Source organism: Conger conger, chromosome 10 (genome assembly GCF_963514075.1).
Source record: "Conger conger chromosome 10, fConCon1.1, whole genome shotgun sequence".
Classification (NCBI taxonomy): Eukaryota; Metazoa; Chordata; class Actinopteri; order Anguilliformes; family Congridae; genus Conger; species Conger conger.
In genome coordinates this window covers 13,243,677-13,264,660 of record NC_083769.1, presented here as the reverse complement: position 1 = coordinate 13,264,660, position 20,984 = coordinate 13,243,677, and the positions used below count along the sequence as shown (strand labels likewise).

At 42.7% G+C, this 20,984-nt stretch overlaps 1 protein-coding gene and 1 long non-coding RNA gene across 3 annotated transcripts; one reads left to right on the top strand and one right to left on the bottom strand.

Moving 5' to 3' along the window:
- Window positions 1-1,947: 1,947 nt before the first annotated feature.
- On the top strand, window positions 1,948-13,576 carry LOC133139013 (probable Bax inhibitor 1). 2 transcript variants are annotated; one of them, XM_061258247.1, is made up of 10 exons: window positions 1,948-2,082; window positions 3,256-3,378; window positions 5,877-5,985; window positions 6,601-6,721; window positions 7,531-7,579; window positions 7,814-7,911; window positions 8,678-8,757; window positions 9,649-9,749; window positions 11,146-11,221; window positions 11,666-13,576. In XM_061258247.1, exons 2-10 carry the CDS (start codon window positions 3,323-3,325, stop codon window positions 11,687-11,689), a joined length of 714 nt encoding a protein of 237 aa, XP_061114231.1. In that variant the 5' UTR covers window positions 1,948-2,082; window positions 3,256-3,322; the 3' UTR covers window positions 11,690-13,576. The 2 variants fall into 2 exon arrangements, with proteins under 2 accessions (XP_061114231.1, XP_061114232.1); XM_061258248.1 differs by lacking the exon at window positions 1,948-2,082 and adding an exon at window positions 2,858-3,145.
- An 881-nt stretch (window positions 13,577-14,457) lies between these two features.
- LOC133138257 (uncharacterized) lies at window positions 14,458-18,815 on the bottom strand. Its single transcript, XR_009709705.1, has 3 exons — window positions 18,586-18,815; window positions 15,636-15,808; window positions 14,458-14,994 (listed from the first exon to the last, which is right to left on the bottom strand). It is a non-coding gene; the product is annotated as an uncharacterized LOC133138257 (long non-coding RNA).
- Between the last annotated feature and the right edge of the window lie 2,169 nt (window positions 18,816-20,984).

Below are 20,984 nucleotides of genomic sequence, written 5' to 3'. Positions count from 1 at the left end.
GGAAAACCGGATTTCTCTGCTGTTTTCCAAGCTGGTGGTGGGAATAAGAATTCCTTGCTCTCAGCCAGCACTGGCTTGGTGCAGTTCAACACTGCCTGCCTTCAAAAAAGCTAATGAAAAGGCACACAGGTGTAAGTACACAGTTGCATTGTGATGCATTGTTTTGGGTACATTGGGCATAAACTGGACTAAGGATTTGTGCTTCCTTAATGGCCATGAGAGTCTAAGAAAAATAAAGTAAGAAAATGGCAAATAACTGTTTTTTTTTTTTACTCCTGGAAGTCATGGCTGATGTGCAGATGTCTCATTTTGAATATAAATGTTCATATTTAATTGTGCCATTTTCAGTCCTCAAGTTTGTTGCTTTATGGAAAGGGGTACACTAACATCTATTTCAGTAAGCCTTTATTCTGTGTCCACATCACATCTGTGTCTTTGAGTTAGTGGGGTTAGAACCTTTCCGATCCCCACAGAAGCAGGGTCAAAATGCTGAATTGAGCGCTCCTATTGGTCAGCTTTCCACCAATCCTTGAAGGTTCAAGCTGCATTGTTGGCACAGTGTTTTTCTAATTGCTATGTGAGCTTCTCTGCAGTGTGTGCTGTTCAGGCCACAGCCATACCTCAGCCACCCTGCTATCTTTGTTGGAGCAGGGAAATTTAAAAAACTTAACTGCATGTGTCTTTTTGGATATGCACATTTTCTATTTGAGACCTTTTCTTGATGGAGATGTCTGAAGCTTTAATGAGTCTTCTGTTTGCTGTGCTATGTTGATATTCAGGCTGACTTGAAGCGGTAAGCACATATTGGCTGAAATGCCTTTTCTACTGTACATGCACAAAATTACAGACCTGTGTTGTAACATTTACATTTGAGCCTTTGTCAGAAATGTTAATCTGAGTTTGCAATCTGAATTCACTCAGGACATAGTATTCTGCTGCATTTAAAAACCCCTCTATCATTAATCGATCTACAATAAAAATGTTCACAATCATGAAACATTACCTAAGATTGCTGTTGTCTGTCATTGCAACTTTTAGTAAAACAAATTTTAAATAAAATGAGGATTTGATGAAAATGTGTCTCTAACCATTGTGCACACGGTAATGACTTCTATTCCCTGGAATGGAGGAGAGTATTGACTAAAGCAGGGGTCAGTCCTGGGGGACCACTGGAATGGAGGCGACTGGACTAAAGCAGGGGTCAGTCCTGGGGGACCACTGGAATGGAGGCGACTATGGACTAAAGCAGGGGTCAGTCCTGGGGGACCACTGGAATGGAGGCAAGTACGGACTAAAGCAGGGGTCAGTCCTGGGGGACCACTGGAATGGAGGTGAGTACGGACTAAAGCAGGTGTCAGTCCTGGGGGACCACTGGAATGGAGGTGAGTATGGACTAAAGCAGGGGTCAGTCCTGGGGGACCACTGGAATGGAGGCGACTATGGACTAAAGCAGGGGTCAGTCATGGGGGACCACTGGAATGGAGACAAGTATGGACTAAAGCAGGGGTCAGTCCGGGGGGACCCCTGTGTGTGCTGGTTTTCTTCCCAACCACAACTGAAATCCCAGAGTTTTAACAATCTTCATTTTTCTTAATTAGGTGGTTTTCATGCTTAGAGGGGTTATTTACCCTCTTAAACTCATGAAACTAATATCTATAATAAAAAAAGGGAAACTATGGAGGAGATATGCGATGAAACTAAAACATTTATTACCCATTAGGTCAGGAAATCTTGCTGATGCCTAATACATAAACAATACCGCCATTCAATGTAGTTTGCCGCCATTCACAGCCTTTACAGTCACTTTAATATTTTTTTTTTTTCGCCGTATTTTTTTGCGCAGTAGCCTACAACTCCTACAGTTTTTACAGCTAGACATGCCATTCCAATTTGAGAATTTTCACCTTGGATAAGAGATGTTTATTCTATTCTTTCACGTACAAGACGTGAATGTTGACGTTGTGACGTTATTACGCAGCTTTGCCACTAAGGAACGTGACGTACGTGGTACTCTGGACGAAAGAAGTACAATTTAAGTGAGCCAGGTAGCTAAAAAGAGAAACGGACTGAAACACAGACGCTGTAAGTAATTCGTTATGTTCCGCCATACCTCGACTACTACGTGTGTTTTTACATGTTCCGGGCTTGGTGTCGTGAGTTGGCTCTCTAACTGCAGATTAAAATACACCGTGTCTTAGCTTTGTTTTGAAGTTAGCCAAATTAGGGTGCTCCGGTATGCTAGTAGCTCTAAGATAGCTAGCTAGCTAATGTTAAGGGGCAAAGTCCAATGCACTAAAGTTAGCTAGCCTGCTTGTTGGTGAGTTAGTCCTACTGTATGGGTGTTATAATTACAGATATGCAATCTATCCCTGCCTCCAAATGTTTCGCTGATATTTTTAGGTTGCAATTCAAAATAAAGGTGTCGGGTTCCAGCTGACCCACATTATATGCGTGTTGGCCTCTTAGAAAGCAACATCGCTACTTTGTTAGATTGTCTCTTAGCTAGAAGTGGACGTTATACTGTTGCACGCCTTGCCAGCTAGCTTAAGTATTGTTATCTAAAATTATGAAGTGCGATTCGGTGTAAACATATGGCAATCTAACTGGCACTAGCAGTGGCATTTAGTCAACATCTGCTTGTTGGTGGTACCGTCTCAGCCACGACCCAATCTCCGACTGCTTTGATTTAGTCTAGCTATATTAATAGCTATATTAGTTTACAGCGAAGGTGGTAACGGCTAGCAGCAGTGGCGAAACTGCTAGCTTGTGGCCTTTACGTTTGTCGACGCCCCCTATACAATATCTCAGTGCGCTGGCTCGTCTGTCCGAATACAAGCCGGTATCAATGTGTAACGTTAGCTCGTCGGTAACAAGTTCGGGTGGATGGACCTTCGCTACATTAGTAATCGGAACTGAGAAATAAAGTGGCGTTGTTGCTCAAATGCTCAGCTAGTTCAATTTGGATGCATCGGGAGGGACTAGTATTGTCCCGATAAGATCACGCAAACATGTTTCTGGTACTTAGCTAAAGCGCCCAAGGTACTTTCCTTCCCTCAGTGACGACTGGAAGGCAGCTGTTGCCTCCCAAGACGACAAGGAAGCAGCATGTCCGACTGCGGGTTGAGCTCAGCCAACCACAGATGAGGTGTACATACATCTTCAGGCAGATCTATGTGTGCAGTTACGTTGAGGAAAGGAAAGTGCTGCGACAAGTTATTCTTTTGTGCACAACTCATTTGGCTGTTTGCGTTGCAGCTGGTGTGGCGGGTAACAAGAATCACTGTCTCAGAAGATCAGCACAGCTCGACCAGTCTCTGTCAGGATGAATGTGTTTGATCGCAACATCAATTTTGACGCTCTGTTAAAATTCTCCCAAATGTAAGTATTTAGATTGGGGATTCCCCCAAGCCCTGTCTGTTCTCGTTTTTTTCCTGACATTTCCTGCATTCTGGGTTATTCTACCCACAGTAAAGCCTGCAGACAATAAGGGCTAAGAACCAGAAACCATTTAGGCTGGTGATGAAAGTATTCTTCAATTGTATTTATTCTACAAGTGAAATATATTCATTAAAATACATTTCAAATGGAAATTCATATTGAAAGTGAAAGGCTAATCTCTGAATTCAAGGTTTTCTGACTTAATTTTAAATTAAAAAATAAAAACTTAAGAAATATTATGAAATGTCCGGACTGGGCTCAATGGACCATTATGGTACGCACCAAATATTGGTTCAGAGTGTACCTCCGTTGGACTTCACGGTAAACTAACTGGCCACAATTTCTTGGCAAACAAAATTCGCTAGGAATTTTGAACTCTGTATTTTGAATTTAATTTCTGCACTGAATTTGAATTTAACACCTCGTGCGTTAAAGCAACAATGTGTGCCGATCCTAAAGTCGGATACTGAAAGAAAGATATTTTTTTATAGTGAGTGCTGATACTTTTGTATAGGGGTGGTATTGGGTAATTGTACTTTAACTATACTTGAGTACTATTTTGGGGGATTTGTACTTTAATTTAGTGTTTTTAAGTTTGTATAGGCCTACTTGTACTTTCACTCAATTACTTTTCAGAGACAAATGTTGCATTTACACCTTCAAAGTATTCATTACAAATTTTGCAGTTCCAACTACAAACTTTTTTTCTGGGCAAAATATCAAGCCCTGTTTTTTTTTTAATTGCCAATCAAACTTAATTTCATCACTGCTGCGGGTGAAGATGTGCCGCCATAGCTCGCTAGCATTAACGTTAACGTTTGCTGTTCTTGTCGCGTTAGTCAGTTAATATAAGCATCTTGCTTAACTAATGTGATCTATTGTGCATTAGTGTGTTTAAATGCCACAATAGAGGGCTTGATGTAGTTCAGATCAGAGTTAAAACTGTGTGGTAAAATTGTTATGCGTTGTAAAGAGTAAAAACAAATAAACTTAACTGATGAAATTAAAAATAACATTTTTAAAAAGTGCCCTCTGTCCCATAATTTCAGCGTTGTATATCCCTAGCAATTAAAGTTCACTTTTTTAATGCTTAAGTACATTTAAAAGTAGAAGTACTTTCACTTGAGTATATTTTTAACTAGAGTTTTAATTAGTTTAAAATCTTTACACAGTACCAATACTGTAAGTTTAGTATAATTTCTGGACCCCTTTTCCCCATCACTGCTATAGTGATTAGATGGGAGGTGCTACATTTAGTCTTTCAGTGACGATACTTATGCGCTCGCTCGCGTGGGAATGTTGTCAGACTGGTTGCGCTGCTGCCCGGTTCGATATTCGTATCTGCTCTATCGGTATGCTGATTAAGAGCTTCTGCTGAATGTGCGTCATGTAATGGCCAGGAAGGGCGGGGCTGGTTTAGCAGGCACGTGCAGAGCACATACCGGCTTATGCTAAAGCAATGAAGATATAGGAGACTGCTTCCGCTGGAGCTGCTCAGTGGCGCGAGCCATTTCATTGAGGCTGCCTTGTTGACTATGGAGCTGTTTGGCATGCGCAATGGGGCTAGTTTAATGGGAAGACATTTCAGAATTGAAAAGTATTGTCCAAAATTGCAAAAATCGTTTAGAATGGGCTTCAATGGGGACATTTGCTTTTTGGCACCAGTTTGAGAGCTTCAATCCCCGGCCCCCTAACTGAAGCATGGGCCCTGAGGTTAAGTTGTCACTTAAAATTTCAAGCCACACAAATGAAGCTAATGAAGCATAGTAAATAGACAGGCGACGCATGCAACACTGATGCTTTGAGTTTTCAGTTATGTTCATGCACATGGCTTACGTGTTGCTGTCCATTGGTTTACTTTTGTACTTTTCCCCTGTTAAATAATTTAAATAAAGAGAAATAACAAAGAAAGAAATGGCATTCCCAGCCATTATGCTGAGTGCAGTAATGAAAAAGTAGCCATATTGACTTCTGGTTTTAATTTCTCCAGCAATTAATGTGACATAGGCAGTCTGTGAATACTGTTTATATATTGCTCTGCGTCTTGGGGGGTTTGGTCTTGATCTTCATCTTCAATGGTTAATCTTTAAATGGCTTAAGATATCAGATAGTAAGTCATATTACAGAGGCTTTGTGTTTTTATGCACTTACCCATCACAGGTAAACTTGGCCGCATCCAGGCATAAGCTTAATTTGGGAAACTAGACTTTTTACCAGCCTACTTTTTTTACTTATAATCATTTTTCAATAATTTAGAATAGCATGAAAGCAGTGCTGTTTTTTCTATCTAGCTGAAATTCTTTTCATGGTGAAATGTCATATCTCTCTCTCGCTCTCTCTCGCTCTCTCTCGCTCTCTCTCTCTCTCTCTCTCTCTCTCTCTCTCTCTCTCTCTCTCTCTCTCTCTCTCTCTCTCTCTCTCTCTCCTCTCTCTCTCAGTTCCAGCTCCACTCAGCAGCACCTGAAGAATGTGTACAGCAGTCTCTCCCTGTGCATGCTGGTGGCAGCCGCTGGCTCCTACGTCCATGTGGTCACAAGGCTGTTCCAGGTAAACTATTTGGTCCGAGGACTGCTGGTTTTCCACCCTCCCTTTACCTGGGCGTCAGGTGTGAAGACCTGTCAGTAGAACTAATTGTTCAGCTAATTACCTGGGAGAAAAGATTTTGATTGTCCAGATTTGATGATGTAGTGTAATATCACTGTGGCTTGCTGTGTGTAGTGTATTAGCATTGTGGCTAGCTGTGTATAATGTAGTGTAGTAACACCGTGGCTAGCTGTCTGTTTACTGTAATAGCACTGTGGCTAGCTGTGTGTTTAGTGTAGTAATACTGTGGCTAGCTGTGTGTTTAGTGTATTAGCACTGTGGCTAGCTGTGTATGATGTAGTGTAGTAACTCTGTGGCTTGCTGTGTGTGTGTGGTGTATTAGCACTGTGGCTTGCTGTGTGTGTGTGGTGTATTAGCACTGTGGCTTGCTGTGTGTGTGTGGTGTATTAGCACTGTGGCTAGCTGTGTGTTTAGTGTATTAGCACTGTGGCTAGCTGTGTGTTTAGTGTATTGGCACTGTGGCTAGCTGTGTATAATGTCGACTCAACACGCGTGCGCTTCTTTGCTGAATAACCGAGCAGTTGAAGTTGAAGTTGAACGGGTGTTTTCCGTCACCAGGGCGGGTTCCTGAGCCTGCTGGGCTCCCTGGGAATGATGGCCTGGCTCGCCATGACGCCTCACAACCAGGAGACGGAGAAGCAGCGCCTGGGAATCCTGGCGGGATTTGCCTTCTTCACAGGTAAAGGGGCACTGCACACCCACCCAATACCCGCTCCTGTCAGCTGAAACCTCCCCTAAAAAACATTGAGTCATTCGGTGTTCAGTCCAAATGTCCAGGGGTGTTGTCCCCAGCCTTGCGTAACAATATTTATAGTAGAACCACTGAGGGAACCAAACGCATTGGGAATGATGGTCATTAGGTACACATTTGACATTTGAGTTCACTGGTTCATAAATGGGCCAATAACCTCAACAGCATTTGCCCAAATTACATATTAACATATTGTACATATTAAGTACAATCCAACATACTTGGGTCAAATATATAATTGTTTTTGCTCCAAATACTTTTTTAGGCTTGTCTGGTGCATTGGAACCTATGGAATACTTCTAAAATGTAGTTTTTGGATAAAGTAGCTCTATTAGTCTACTTGAAACGGCTCTACCTGGGCTCTGTGTTGCTCTGTGTTGCTCTGTGTTGCTCTGTGTTGCTCTGTGTTGCTCTGTGTTGGACGACATCTGCGTGCTTCATTGGAAGCTGCGATATGATTGGACATGCTAGGAAAGGACAGCTTCAATAACGGTCAAAGTTTTAGCGTTCTGAACCCTGATGGCGCTCAACTCGGCTTTTTTTTTGCCCTGTGCGCTACGCCAGGCTTAGCGTTGCCTTCAGGTCAGGCATCAGCGCTCCCTCCATGGGAATGTGATGGCTGGACACTGATGGTGGGGAAGCCCCTTCCTGGTCTGAACGGCCTGGGTAGCGGTTGAGGGGCTGGGTAGCGGTTGAGGGGCTGACGCACGCTTTTTTTCCCTGCTCTTCTGCATTAGGTGTGGGACTGGGGCCTGCCATGGACTACGTCATTGCCATCAACCCCAGGTAAGAACCTTCCTCCCAGCAATGTGAAGCCACCACCACCACCGCTGATTCTGATTATGATCCATGCAGCTTATTGCAGTTACAGTGAAGGAACTTCTCCTGTGATAGGAATATAAAGTATTGTTTCTCTCCCTCTCCCTCTCTCTCCCCCTCTCCCTCCCCCTCTCCCTCTCTCTCCCCCTCTCCCTCTCTCCCTCTCCCTCTCCCTCTCCCTCTCCCTCTCTCTCTCTCCAGTATCATAGTAACAGCTTTCCTGGCCACCTCCGTCATCTTCGTGTGCTTCACTCTCAGCGCCCTCTACGCCCGCCGCAGGTCTTACCTCTTCCTGGGAGGTGAGGCACCAGAGCCCTCCGCTAACCACACACTGGCCCTCCGCTAACCACACACTGGCCCTCCGCTAACCACACACTGGCCCTCTGCTAACCACACACTGACCCTCCGCTAACCACACACTGACCCTCCGCTAACCTCACACTGACCCTCCGCTAACCACACACTGGCCCTCCGCTAACCACACACTGGCCCGCTAACCTCACACTGACCCTCAGCTAACCACACACTGGCCCTCCGCTAACCACACACTGGCCCGCTAACCACACACTGACCCTCCGCTAACCACACACTGACCCTCAGCTAACCACACACTGGCCCTCCGCTAACCACACACTGGCCCTCAGCTAACCACACACTGACCCGCTAACCACACACTGGCCCTCAGCTAACCACACACTGACCCTCCGCTAACCACACACTGACCCTTCGCTAACCACACACTGACCCGCTAACCACACACTGACCCGCTAACCACACACTGACCCGCTAACCACACACTGACCCGCTAACCACACACTGACCCGATAACCACACACTGGCCCTCCGCTAACCACACACTGGCCCTCCGCTAACCACACACTGACCCTCCGCTAACCTCACACTGACCAGCTAACCACACACTGGCCCTCCGCTAACCACACACTGGCCCTCCGCTAACCACACACTGGCCCTCCGCTAACCACACACTGACCTGGAGAGACGTGGCAGTGCCATTAGTGTGCGGTGATGTTATCTTTTTACTGGACGCTGCTCCTGTCCTTCCAGGGACCCTGATGTCTGCTCTCTCCATCCTGCTCCTGGTGTCCCTGGTCAACATGTTCATGGGGTCCGTGATGCTCTTTAAGGTGAGTGTGAGAGTTTCTCCGTGTCATCGGACTCCATCACCTTCCGAATCGACCCGGTTGTTTGTGTGTTTATTTTCATGCGCCCTTTGACCTTTCTACGGTTGCTTTTATGCATTTAGTTTCTGCCACATTATTGGCTGATAGTTCCATTAACAAGCTGGTGTATTGGGCTACCTCATAAAGTTGTCACTGAGTGTACATCATTGAACAGAACTTGTACAAAATGTAATAATAATTAGGAAAAAAAATTTAACCCTTTAACCCAAAAATGTTAATATCTGCAAGTATACACTCAGTGAACAATTTATTAGGTAGACCTGTACACCAGCTTGTTAATACAAATTTTTAATCAACTAATCATGTGGCAACAACTGAATGCATAAAGGCATGCTGACATGGTCAGGACGCTCAGGTGTTGTTCAGACCAAATGTCAGAATGGGAAAGACATGGTGTGTAAAAACTAAAAACATCCAGTGAGCAGCAGTTCTGTGGGCAAAAAAGTGTTAATGAGAGAGGTCAGAGGAGAAGGGCCAGACTGGTCGAAGGTGACGGTAACACATATAACCACACATTACTTGTACAACAGTGGTATGCACTGGTATTCTCTGAACGCGTCAAACCTCTTAAGTGGATAGGCTACAGCAGTAGAAGTAATGAATAAATACTTAACCAAGTTCTCACTGAGTGTATAGTACATGTATGGTAAGCATAAGGTAATTCCATTTATGCTTAAAAAAGGACAACTTTAAATGAGATGAAGGTGAAATTGTATTAACAGACTGTACGCTGTGAGTGGTCTGCTCAGCGTTGTTCCCAGCTTGTGCTGTGTGTAATTGAGCGTGAGCCTGGTGTCGGCTGGGTGTTTGTGAACGCGTGCCCCTCTCCCGCAGGCTCACCTGTACCTGGGGCTGCTGGTCATGTGCGGCTTCGTGCTCTTCGACACGCAGCTCATCATTGAGAAGGCGGAGCTCGGCGACAAGGACTACATCTGGTGCGCGCTCCGCCTTTCGGCGTTCCCGTCCTGAGAAACGCGGAACGCCGCCACCCCGGGCCGGACCCCACTCCCAATGTCCTTTCTTCCTGACGGCCCCTCGCCTTGCTTCAAGGGGGACATCTCCGAAATGCTAGAATGAAATGGGGAGGCCACGCCAAGTGGGGTTCGGAGGGGGGGGGGGGAAGCAAATACCCTGAAATCCTTACGAACGTGTTTTATAAGACAGGCTGGTGTGTTTTCATTATCCCTAAAATTAGCTAGATGTTTGTTGTGAATAATTTGCGAGAATTCCAAAGTCAGCGGACGGAGAAGGGAAACGCTTGCACACGGAGCCGGTTTGGAGCCCGTGCTGTAAAGGGCTTGGCTTGTTTGTCGTCTGTCCCCCCTTGCACAGCACTCCTTTAGTTTGCTTGTTGCATGTCGTGAATGTAGTCGGGGAATAGCTACCACGAGGGAAGGCGTGTTCGTGCTGTGGAACCCAGCCTCGGACGGTGCATGTGCAGACCGTCTGGCAGCCCCACGGCTCCGGGTGGGGGTTTCGGTTTGTCGCAACGGCGCCCTCTTGTGGAGTGCCCGCAACCCTGCTGCTCGACTGGGTGAGAGGTGTCCAACTCGTGCCTGTGAACAGCGGGGTGGGTCGGACTGGTCTGCTTTATTATCAAGAGCCGAGTGCTGTAGAACTTCTGACACTCTGTGTAACTTGGCCTGTGAGTGGCTGGTACTAAGAATAATAAATCATCTCCGGTGTATGATTTGCCAGATTTGAAGCATCTGTCCTGTGCCGATAAACTGTTATTGTCCGATACCACCCTGAAGTTGTTCTCTTAGGAGATGCAACATTAGGATAATTGCGAAAATCGTTACTATCCAGTAGACCGCGTACTCTTCCCAGGTTTTGTCCACTGTGGCCACGGACACAGATTTTTATGGTAATTCATTACATTACATTTTTGGCATTTGGCAGACGCTCTTATCCAGAGCGACGTACAGTTGATTAGACTAAGCAGGAGACAATCCTCCCCTGGAGCAATGCAGGGTTAAGGGCCTTGCTCAAGGGCCCCAACGGCTGCACGGATCTTATTGTGGCTACACCAGGATTAGAACCACCGACCTTGCGTGTCCCAGTCATTTACCTTAACCACTACGCTACAGGCCGCCCCACAATTCATGTCATCATGTATCACTGGGCGTGTATACCTCTCGGTTGTCTGTAAATATTCTGTTTCCCGTTCCCCTCCATTCACACAGTGGTACGCAGGGCTCCCCACCCTTCAAATATTTCCCCTGAAAGATCCATTTCACTCATGTATACGTCATATCACAGAAGCCAGTGCTGCTCTAACTCCTGTTTCAGCGTGCCGTTAAAGCGCCCTGACAAATCTCTCTGTTTTAGGCACTGTGTGGACCTCTTCCTGGACTTTGTGACCATCTTCAGAAAGATCATGGTCATCCTGGCCATGAACGAGAAGGTGAGTCCGTAGAGTTCATTACGTTACATTAGATTACATTACATTACATTACAGGCATTTAGCAGACGCTCTTATCCAGGGCCACGTACAGCGAGGTGCAGATCGAACACAGGAACAAGTGTGAAGAGGACCTGAGAGGACAGTACAGTTCCTAGCGTGACCATATAGATACAAATGGAACCCTTGAAGAATACATCAACTTACAAACTAGCATACCACGGTTGGCAGCTAGAATACCCCGAGTACAACAATACAATATCTAATACAACACAGTACCTATATATAACTATACATAAGTGCTGTTATAATCTACGGCATGCACACACCTAGTTTGAGTGTGTTTTTGTGTATGAAACGGGCACACACGTTTCACCGATTCGTACTCCTCTCTGTCGCGTTGTGTTGTGCGCTGGTGGATTACCTGGTTTGCTCGGTCTCTCACAGGATAAGAAGAAGGAGAAGAAGTAGCCCAGCCTGTGATGAGAAGCAGTCCCTGACTGTGGGAACCGTCCACTTCTGGTGCTGTCCTCCATTGCCCCCCCCCCCCCCCCCCATCGATCATTACTATTACTCAAGATTTTTATTCTTAGCTTCGTCATTATTTAAGACAAAAAGTAGGGTTTTTTTTTTTTGTGGATTTTTTTAAAGAGCCAAATACTGCAATGATAAAAACCTGTCCATACGGGGGCGCTGTTTTGCCTTTACTTCTGGGCGCCCTTGGTTCAGCACTTTGTATCAAGTTCAGCAAGTTCAACATCATATCCTGCTCTTGTAGATTGTATTTTTTTTGTTACCGTGGCAGGTTTTCTGAGCAGTCTTAAAATTAGTTTCTCACCCCCCACCACCCATCGACCCAACTTCTAGGAAGCTCCTTGTTGTTCGCTGATGGTAAATGTTACCCCCTCCCCCCATATGATTATCCACTTTCAACCCCAGCCAGCATCCACCGAGCAGCAGCCAAAAAAAGTCTTAAAAGGTTTGTGGTGTGCAGGTTTGTTTTGTAGCCCAAGATTGTTGGCTGCAGTATTTAGTGAGGAGGAATCTTCGCCAATCTTTGTTAAAGAATTGTAATGTAGACCTTTAATTCCAATTTTCCAATTGGCTTAAGGTTCTGTTCCACTCAAAGAAATAAAATTTTCTGTCAAATTTAACTTTCTGTTTACTGCTGCAAATCATCCCTCGACTATTCAACTTTCAGGATAGTACCACCTTTTGAATTATTACACCATGTGTATGGTGAAATTAGTATAATTATTTCCCATTTCTATCGTTGGAGACGATTTTCTCAAACCTGACTTTGGACAATATTACAGGACTTTCTTCTCAGTGCATAGTCATCCTATCATCATGAAACTTGGCAAACCTTTACTCCATATCCAGTTTTGAGCAAATTGGGGTTTTTATTTTTATTTTATTTGTTTGCTTTTGGGGTGTGTGCAGCATCTCATTGTTGGATCATGAAATTATTTTATAATATTTTATTAATAATACATTTATCTGAAATTTCAAGAAATTGGACTATTTGGTACTGATGATAAAAACAAATGCCTCAAAACAATCTTCAAGCTTAATGATAACGATATCTTACTTGGTTCAGTTTATAGACTGCTACAAAAATGTTTGAATTTGTAATTTCCGTCATGTTGAATTAAAGTATGCAAATGGCCTAATTTACATATTCTGTCGGAATTAATCTTTTCAAGTACATGCCTCATGATAATTTCTAAGTAAATATGCGTTTTTGGTGGAACATAACCTTGGGTCCTTTACTCAAAGCTTTTGTCCCCTAAAGCTGAAATGTATCGTACACCGGAAAGGTTCTCGCTCGGCCGAACCCAGCAGACGTCGGGTCCATGCCATTGCCTAATTCTAACCCCCCGAGTTTTTGTTTTTGAGTAGTCCACTAGAATGCCATGGGGTTGATATTAACCCCCCCCCCCCCCCCCCCCCCCCCATTTTTATCAGTTATTATCACACACACACACACACACACACACACACAAACTTCTGAAAAGATTCTTGTTTTAATGACTGCAATCTACTTCCTTGTAAATCCCACATTAATAATACATCCCATGTTAATTGGATAGTAGTATAATAATTATTAAAAAATGCTGTGCGCTTTTATGTTGCTGTTAATCTGTTGGGTGCATAGGATGAGGAGCATTTTATACAGGGGTACGAGTATTTTATTCCTTCAAAGTGCCAACTGCATTATCATTGAGTGTCTATCAGAATCAGTTTGACCATTTAAACTCCATACTGTGAAGAAGCTTCACCCCCTCTCCTGGGTTGTTTATCATTTTGATTTGTGTGATCGGACATTTGTTAAAATAAAATTTAGGTAATTAATGACTTGTCGTTTGTTTGTTTGTGTGCATATCTGTATGTAAATATTTTGTCACGCTATGGCGGGCTGTAAATCAGTTATACGTTCACTAACTGGTCTGAACAATCAAGCTGAACACTTCTCCTTAAAAAATCATTTAGTCTTTTCCTAAACTCCAATAATCTTAGTTAACTGCTGGCAAAACCTGCTTCCCTTTGTGAATTCTCAAAGATGAAAACATGACAAATTTGAATAGGCCAACAATAATTTATTAAGCATTTTTCAGTCAGTGCACAACATGACCATTGAATCGACGTGTAATACAATAAATAACAAAATGCAACAATGATAAATAAAATCTGTTAAATCTATTAAAATATAGCCTGTGTGTGTTGTTGATGGAGAAACTGACAGCTGTTAACCGGGAAAGGCAATAAAAGTGCAGGTTAAAGCACATAGGCCGTATCTCTGGAGCCTGCATGTTTTTGGGATGTGGGAGGGTACCGGAGTATCTGTACAAACCCACACAAACACAGGAAGAACATCCAAGGCCCAGGCGGAGGGTCAGCAAGAACTTGAACCCGGAACAGTGTCATCATTGCTTACCGCTGCCTGGCCTGTTTTTGCCTTCAGCTAGTTTAAGAGTAGCATGTTAGACAGTCTTAGACCATCCCCAATTGACCCTGGCCAAAACTGGAAACAAATAGCAACTTTCATACCAGTTACAAAATGTTTTGTTTTTTTATTTGTATTTTAAAAAGTCCTAATTTCAGTTCCTTGTGTTTTTTTAATTTGCTTTTTTTAATTTAATTTTTAATTTTTTAAATTAATCTTCAGCATGAGGTCCTGTCAGTTACCTCATGCTGACAAAATGTCTGAAGACCAGGGCGAATGAGGACATGCCGTGTTCTCTGCCATTAGATTACATTTTAAAGTTTACAAGCCGATCTCAAGTAAAATTGAGCAGAGTAATCGTTTGGAATACACACAGTGTATGTACTGGACAGTTTATTGCGTTATGCCTATCCCATTTTAGAAATGTATATGAAAGATATATTAAAATATCATTCTTTTACATTAAATATATAATATTTATTGTAGCACGCGTAATATGTATGTGACACGTGTCTGCCCCAGACAGAGCTGCTGAGCACAGAATGCTCACGCTCTCATTCGGGAAGAGAACATTGTAGAATGTACACATGTACAGCCCACAGTGACATTGAATGTCCTTGGAACCAGTTGGAAGTGTTCTGGGTTCTGGCAGGCCTGTCTGTCATACACTCTTATGTTGTACTTAATCTCCTTCATTGTAAGTCTGTCGTGACAATGGGTCTGGCAAACCTCGGTCTGGCAAGCCTTGGTCTGGCAAGCCTGGGTCCGGCAAGCCTCGCATTTTACAATCCAGATGCTCTTAGGTAGTCTGGTGGCATCGAAGTCAATTCTGAGAGAGAAAGAGGAGGGAGAGAAATGTCATTAGGTGCATACGCCTACTGTTTTTGCTCGGGCTCTTCCTCTTTGTGTTTTATTATCCACTCTTGCACAATTTTCACCTCAAAAACCCACAAAATTTGGCAGGCATGTCTGGTACCCTGACACTCATGCAACTGACATGCTAGGTGGCAAAGCGTCACCTGCAACATTTATGCATTTAAAAAATGATGAAGGCCTTCCCGTTTGAGGTACATGGACAACATTTTTTGTTTGTTCATCCTGAACAATATCACACTCCATCATGAACGAATTTGGGGAAGGTTTATAATAGGGAGACACATAATTATATATGACTCATTCATTTAGCTTATGCTTATGCACAGTGCTCCAGGAGACAATCACCCCTGGAGCACTGTGGGTTGAGGGCCTTGTTCAAGGGCCCAACAGCTGTGCGGATCATATTGTGGCTACACCAGGGCTTGAGCCACCAACCTTCCAGGTCCCAGTCATGTACATTGTGATTGCACTTCATGCCAAATGATTAGCTTAATATGGGCTGTTGAAGTGGAACTATTTTGAGACACAACTACCCAGGTAGCCTGTTCAGATGACTGCTGGCTGAATGTAACTTTCTAATGGAGTCAGACTTACTCGTATTGCCATGTGGCCTCCAAGTGCTTGCGGATACTTGGGTGGAAGTCAGAAGGTAACACTTTCTCGAAATCCTTATCCAATCGGTTGATGTCCTTAATGGTACAATTATCCCCACACTTAAAACAGGATGGTATTGAACAGACAGGTGCCACCGTGCTCAGAAACACAATCTGTGAACGAAGACATACGGAAGAACACATGTAAATATACAAACCCCCAGAGTAAAGCGTCATTAACGGCAGTGGAATAAAAAGTGATCAAAGTTCACTCAAGTCGTATATTCAACACTTTTAGCTGGTCAAGCAGTTGTTCACCAGCTGACCAATACAGACATCTAGTCTACAAAATTAGTCTGCAGATACCTTAACTGGAAAAGTAAAAGTCAACCATTACAATAGGAGGGGAGACCAGGGCACATATTTTGTTTTACATTACATATTCATATCCTATTTCAGTATGGAGTTGTAGACAGTAAATAGAGAGTGTGCACTTGTGACAACTTACCCCATCAGTGATTTTTACAGCGTATTATGAATTTACACCTCCACAGTTTTGATTGTAGATTTCGTATTACTCGGGAGGTAATTTTATAAGCGAAGTGGAGTTGTAGCCAATATCTTTCAGTGGCTCTCCTCGTTAATCAGTAGTGTAATGTAAATACTATATTATATTAAAATATACTATACTGTAGCCTACTCCTCTGTATGTTATATGAATTTGTAGGCTACTCTACGCAAGTATTCCCTGCGGTAAAACGCAGCTATGACCTTTAGAAATGACCCGCTACCAGTTGTTTCAAAACATAGCTTGAGCTGTTTTTTTCCAGCAAGGTTTATCTTTCAGCAAGGTTTATCATTCAGGTTACTTTCACTTTCACTAGCCTACATGTTGACAATAAACTGAAATCCTATACAATTTCTAGCTCCTCTACTTTCGTTTCTTGCCGCAGAATTTCGGTAGGAAAAATAACTTAGAGATTGCGGTTTTCTGGGCTTGTTTAGCAGTGTATATAAACTAAGCGAGGCCGTTTTTTTCAAATCATATTAGTGGTTTCTACTGATAACAAAACAAACTTATAAATGTAGCCCTTCCCCTCGGTTGGGAGTTTCATTTGTCTGTATAGTCAACAGTAATTTAAAGCGTTACAAAGGACAGAACCCAGACCCACCTTTACATTTTTATATTTTGATAACGAAATCAACATGCATCCTTTAGTAAAAGTAAAAGTCAGTTAAGTTTGTGAGTGTGTGAGTGGATGGTGTGTGTGCCCTGCGATGGACTGGCGACACACACACACGCACGCACACATACCAGATTATTCTTGGGTAGTCCAGGGATGTCTGCTGCACTCAACTATATATATGCATATATAATAATCCATTTACAATGACTTTTAATTCTATTAGAAATGCAATGCAATATCACAATGCTTTCCATGCATGTTCTATGTGTCTATATTTGGGCAAGTTGTCCCAAACTGAAATGTGGGCTAATGTTGGCTAAATCTCAAGGTTAGTTCAACATAGGACTGCAGCTAAAGTATAAAAATACACCTTATTGTCTCCTTTATTCAGGACACAAATAATTACAAAAATAATTAATTACATAAATAATTTACATTTACACCTAACACAATTTTATTGCCATTTTGTCACTTTTGAAGGTGAAAAATGAGAAAATGGTGCTCAAATTACAGTGACTTTGACATGGGAAAAGGAAGTTGACCAGAGAACATGTTGTCACACAAAGTAGCTATTTGATTTTTGAGATGGCGCCCCTGGGGTTGGAGGTATGGACAGTGTGACAACTTACCCGTGTGATAAATTACCCCGCTCTCCCTTACTTAAGTAAATGTCTTAAAAGTATCTGGGTATTATGTACTGAAGTATCGATAGTAAAAAATAAACTGTGCTTAATCTTGAAAAACAACTTTAATACTATTTTTTGTTCATTCATTCATTCATTCATTATCCTAACCCGCTTATCCTGAACAGGGTCGCAGGGAGGTCGGAGCCTATCCCAGCATACATTGGGCGAAAGGTAAGAATACACCCTGGACAGGTCGCCAGTCCATCGCAGGGCACACACACCATCCACTCACACACTCACAAACTTAACTGACTTTTACTTTTACTAAAGGATGCATGTTGATTTCGTTATCAAAATATAAAAATGTAAAGGTGGGTCTGGGTTCTGTCCTTTGTAACGCTTTAAATTACTGTTGACTATACAGACAAATGAAACTCCCAACCGAGGGGAAGGGCTACATTTATAAGTTTGTTTTGTTATCAGTAGAAACCACTAATATGATTTGAAAAAAACGGCCTCGCTTAGTTTATATACACTGCTAAACAAGCCCAGAAAACCGCAATCTCTAAGTTATTTTTCCTACCGAAATTCTGCGGCAAGAAACGAAAGTAGAGGAGCTAGAAATTGTATAGGATTTCAGTTTATTGTCAACATGTAGGCTAGTGAAAGTGAAAGTAACCTGAATGATAAACCTTGCTGAAAGATAAACCTTGCTGGAAAAAAACAGCTCAAGCTATGTTTTGAAACAACTGGTAGCGGGTCATTTCTAAAGGTCATAGCTGCGTTTTACCGCAGGGAATACTTGCGTAGAGTAGCCTACAAATTCATATAACATACAGAGGAGTAGGCTACAGTATAGTATATTTTAATATAATATAGTATTTACATTACACTACTGATTAACGAGGAGAGCCACTGAAAGATATTGGCTACAACTCCACTTCGCTTATAAAATTACCTCCCGAGTAATACGAAATCTACAATCAAAACTGTGGAGGTGTAAATTCATAATACGCTGTAAAAATCATACACCAAATCTACCCTATAAAACGAAGGTAACAGATTATTATTGCTAAATAAATATAATATCACTATTGATTAAATTGCTGGAACATGTAATTATAGATTGTTAACTTACCTTAATTGTATTGAGTAAAATGGGTAAAGATTTTACAGCGAAGTATCATGCAAAGGTGAGCAGTCTCTATTAAATACGAAATAAATACAAATACTCCCTAAACAACGTCCCTCCAGAGCAGTCATTCCATTCATTTATTCATTCATTCAGCAGTCATTGAATTCCAAACAATGGATTTTTTCAGTAATATAATAATGTATAATAATAACTTCAAAACGAGCATATAACTATTAAGGAGTTCGCCTGTCTCAGTGAGGAAAGCTCATGACAATCGTATTTGGCCAGGCGGTCCCTCCCCATGTCACATCTTCAGTGGCGAACATGTTACTGATAGGCTATCTCACTCACCAGAACTGTCAGGTAGTCCATTCTCTGCTTCCTCGTTTTTTTCAATGGATTCAGCTCAGTGGTTCACTCGGGAATATGCACACCTGCTCAATCTGGAATACCTATATATGCGAAATTGGCTTGACCTTTTCGCAGACACCCACTGGCCTCCCATCCACCCACCACCAAAACAGAAAAAACGTGGAAGTTTATTTGGGAGTATGAAGGAGAGGCAGAAAGGAGTCATTTGATGAAAGTGCGTCATCTATGCTGCCAAAAGTTATCAGTGAAAATATGTGGAAATGACATTCAATCAAAGGGTATTTGGTATATTTTCATTCATGTTTTTCTGTAGTAAATACCACGGACGATTTAAACACGATGTCTCTCAAAATACGTACTGTCTACAAAATGCCGCTTACTTATACGAGTATGCGATGTGATCCCGAATGCAGGCAATGAATGCACTGGATGAGGAATTTAAGTAGGCAAAATCGTTAATTCAGTCATTTAACTGAGTGTTACAGATTTAGGGTGTAATATATAACATATGCTTCTAGATTAGGCTTACATTTGAGAAACTATTACATGTTATTCATTCCCCTCCTGAATTAATTGCAGAAGAATGAAATGAAATGTATGCTTTGGCAATGGATATGAAACAAATACAGAGAACAGGACCTCAGTGTCCTCAATGGGAGTTATGGGCCTGCATACATGTATACAGAACCACACAGTAAAATGTAGGCCTAAATGTATTTCATTTATTTGTTTGATGGTTGGTTGGGTATGTAAACCTGCATCACGGAACATCCAGGCCATTGTTGTTGTTAGTCACATGTTGCTTTGCATATGTTCTTTCAAGGATACACACCATCTGGCCAACAAGCCAGTGCTCTTTTTCCAAAATAAATGAAGAAAAGAAAATACCTGGAAGCTAGGCTTGGGGAAGGTTTGTTCTTTGTTATATGGTGGGTGTTGTTTTGTCTGTATGTGATCCCTGACCTAGACTTATGTGTGTGTGTGTGTCACCCTTGCCACCTCTGGTTTGTACAATGTGCAGTATACAGTGCATCCGGAAAGTATTCGCAGCGCTTCGCTTTTCCCACATTTTGTTATGTTGTTGTTTTTTTAATTTTTGCAAATTTATTAAAAATAAAAAACTAAGAAATTACATGTACATAAGTATTCACAGCCTTTGCTCAATACTTTGTTGATGCACCTTTGGCAGCAATTACAGCCTCAAGTCTTTTTGAATATGATGCCACAAGCTTGGCACACCTATCTTTTTCGCCCATTCCTCTTTGCAGCACCTCTCAAGCTCCATCAGGTTGGATGGGGAGCGTCGGTGCACAGCCATTTTCAGATCTCTCCAGAGATGTTCAATCGGATTCAAGTCTGGACTCTGGCTGGGCCACTCAAGGACATTCACAGAGTTGTCCTGAAGCCACTCCTTTGATATCTTGGCTGTGTGCTTAGGGTCGTTGTTCTGCTGAAAGATGAACCGTCGCTCCACTCTGAGGTCAAGAGCGCTCTGGAGCAGGTTTTCATCCAGGAAGTCTCTGTACATTGGTGGATTGCTGCAGAGATGGTTGTCCTTGTGGAAGGTTCTAACCTCTCTCCACAGAGGAACGCTGGAGCTCTGACAGAGTGACCATCGGGTTCTTGGTCACCTCCCTGACTAAGGCCCTTCCCCCCTGATTGCTCGGTTTAGACGGGCGGCCAGCTCTAGGAAGAGTTTTGGTGGTTCCGAACTTCTTCCATTTACGGATTATGGAGGCCACTGTGCTCATTGGGACCTTCAAAGCAGCAGAAAGTTTAACATTTACATTTACATTTTAGTCATTTGGCAGACGCTTTTAATCCAAAGCGACTTACAAGTGCATAGGTTCTACCATAAGTCAAAGCATCACATCCAGAAACCAGCAAAATACAATTTTTTGTACCCTTCCCCAGATTTGTGCCTCGAGACAATTCCTTTGACTTCATGCTTAGTTTGTGCTCCGACATGCACTGTCAACTGTGTGACCTTATATAGACAGGTGTGTGCCTTTCCAAATCATGTCCAATCA

What these genes read in the sequence shown, in the direction of transcription:
- LOC133139013 (XM_061258247.1), top strand. Translation starts at nt 3,323, where the DNA reads ATGAATGTGTTTGATCGCAACATCAATTTTGACGCTCTGTTAAAATTC. An exon ending in TGGTCACAAGGCTGTTCCAG is followed by an intron (nt 5,986 to 6,600) that starts GTAAACTATTTG and finishes TTCCGTCACCAG; the next exon opens with GGCGGGTTCCTGAGCCTGCT. An exon ending in TCCTGGCCATGAACGAGAAG is followed by an intron (nt 11,222 to 11,665) that starts GTGAGTCCGTAG and finishes GGTCTCTCACAG; the next exon opens with GATAAGAAGAAGGAGAAGAA.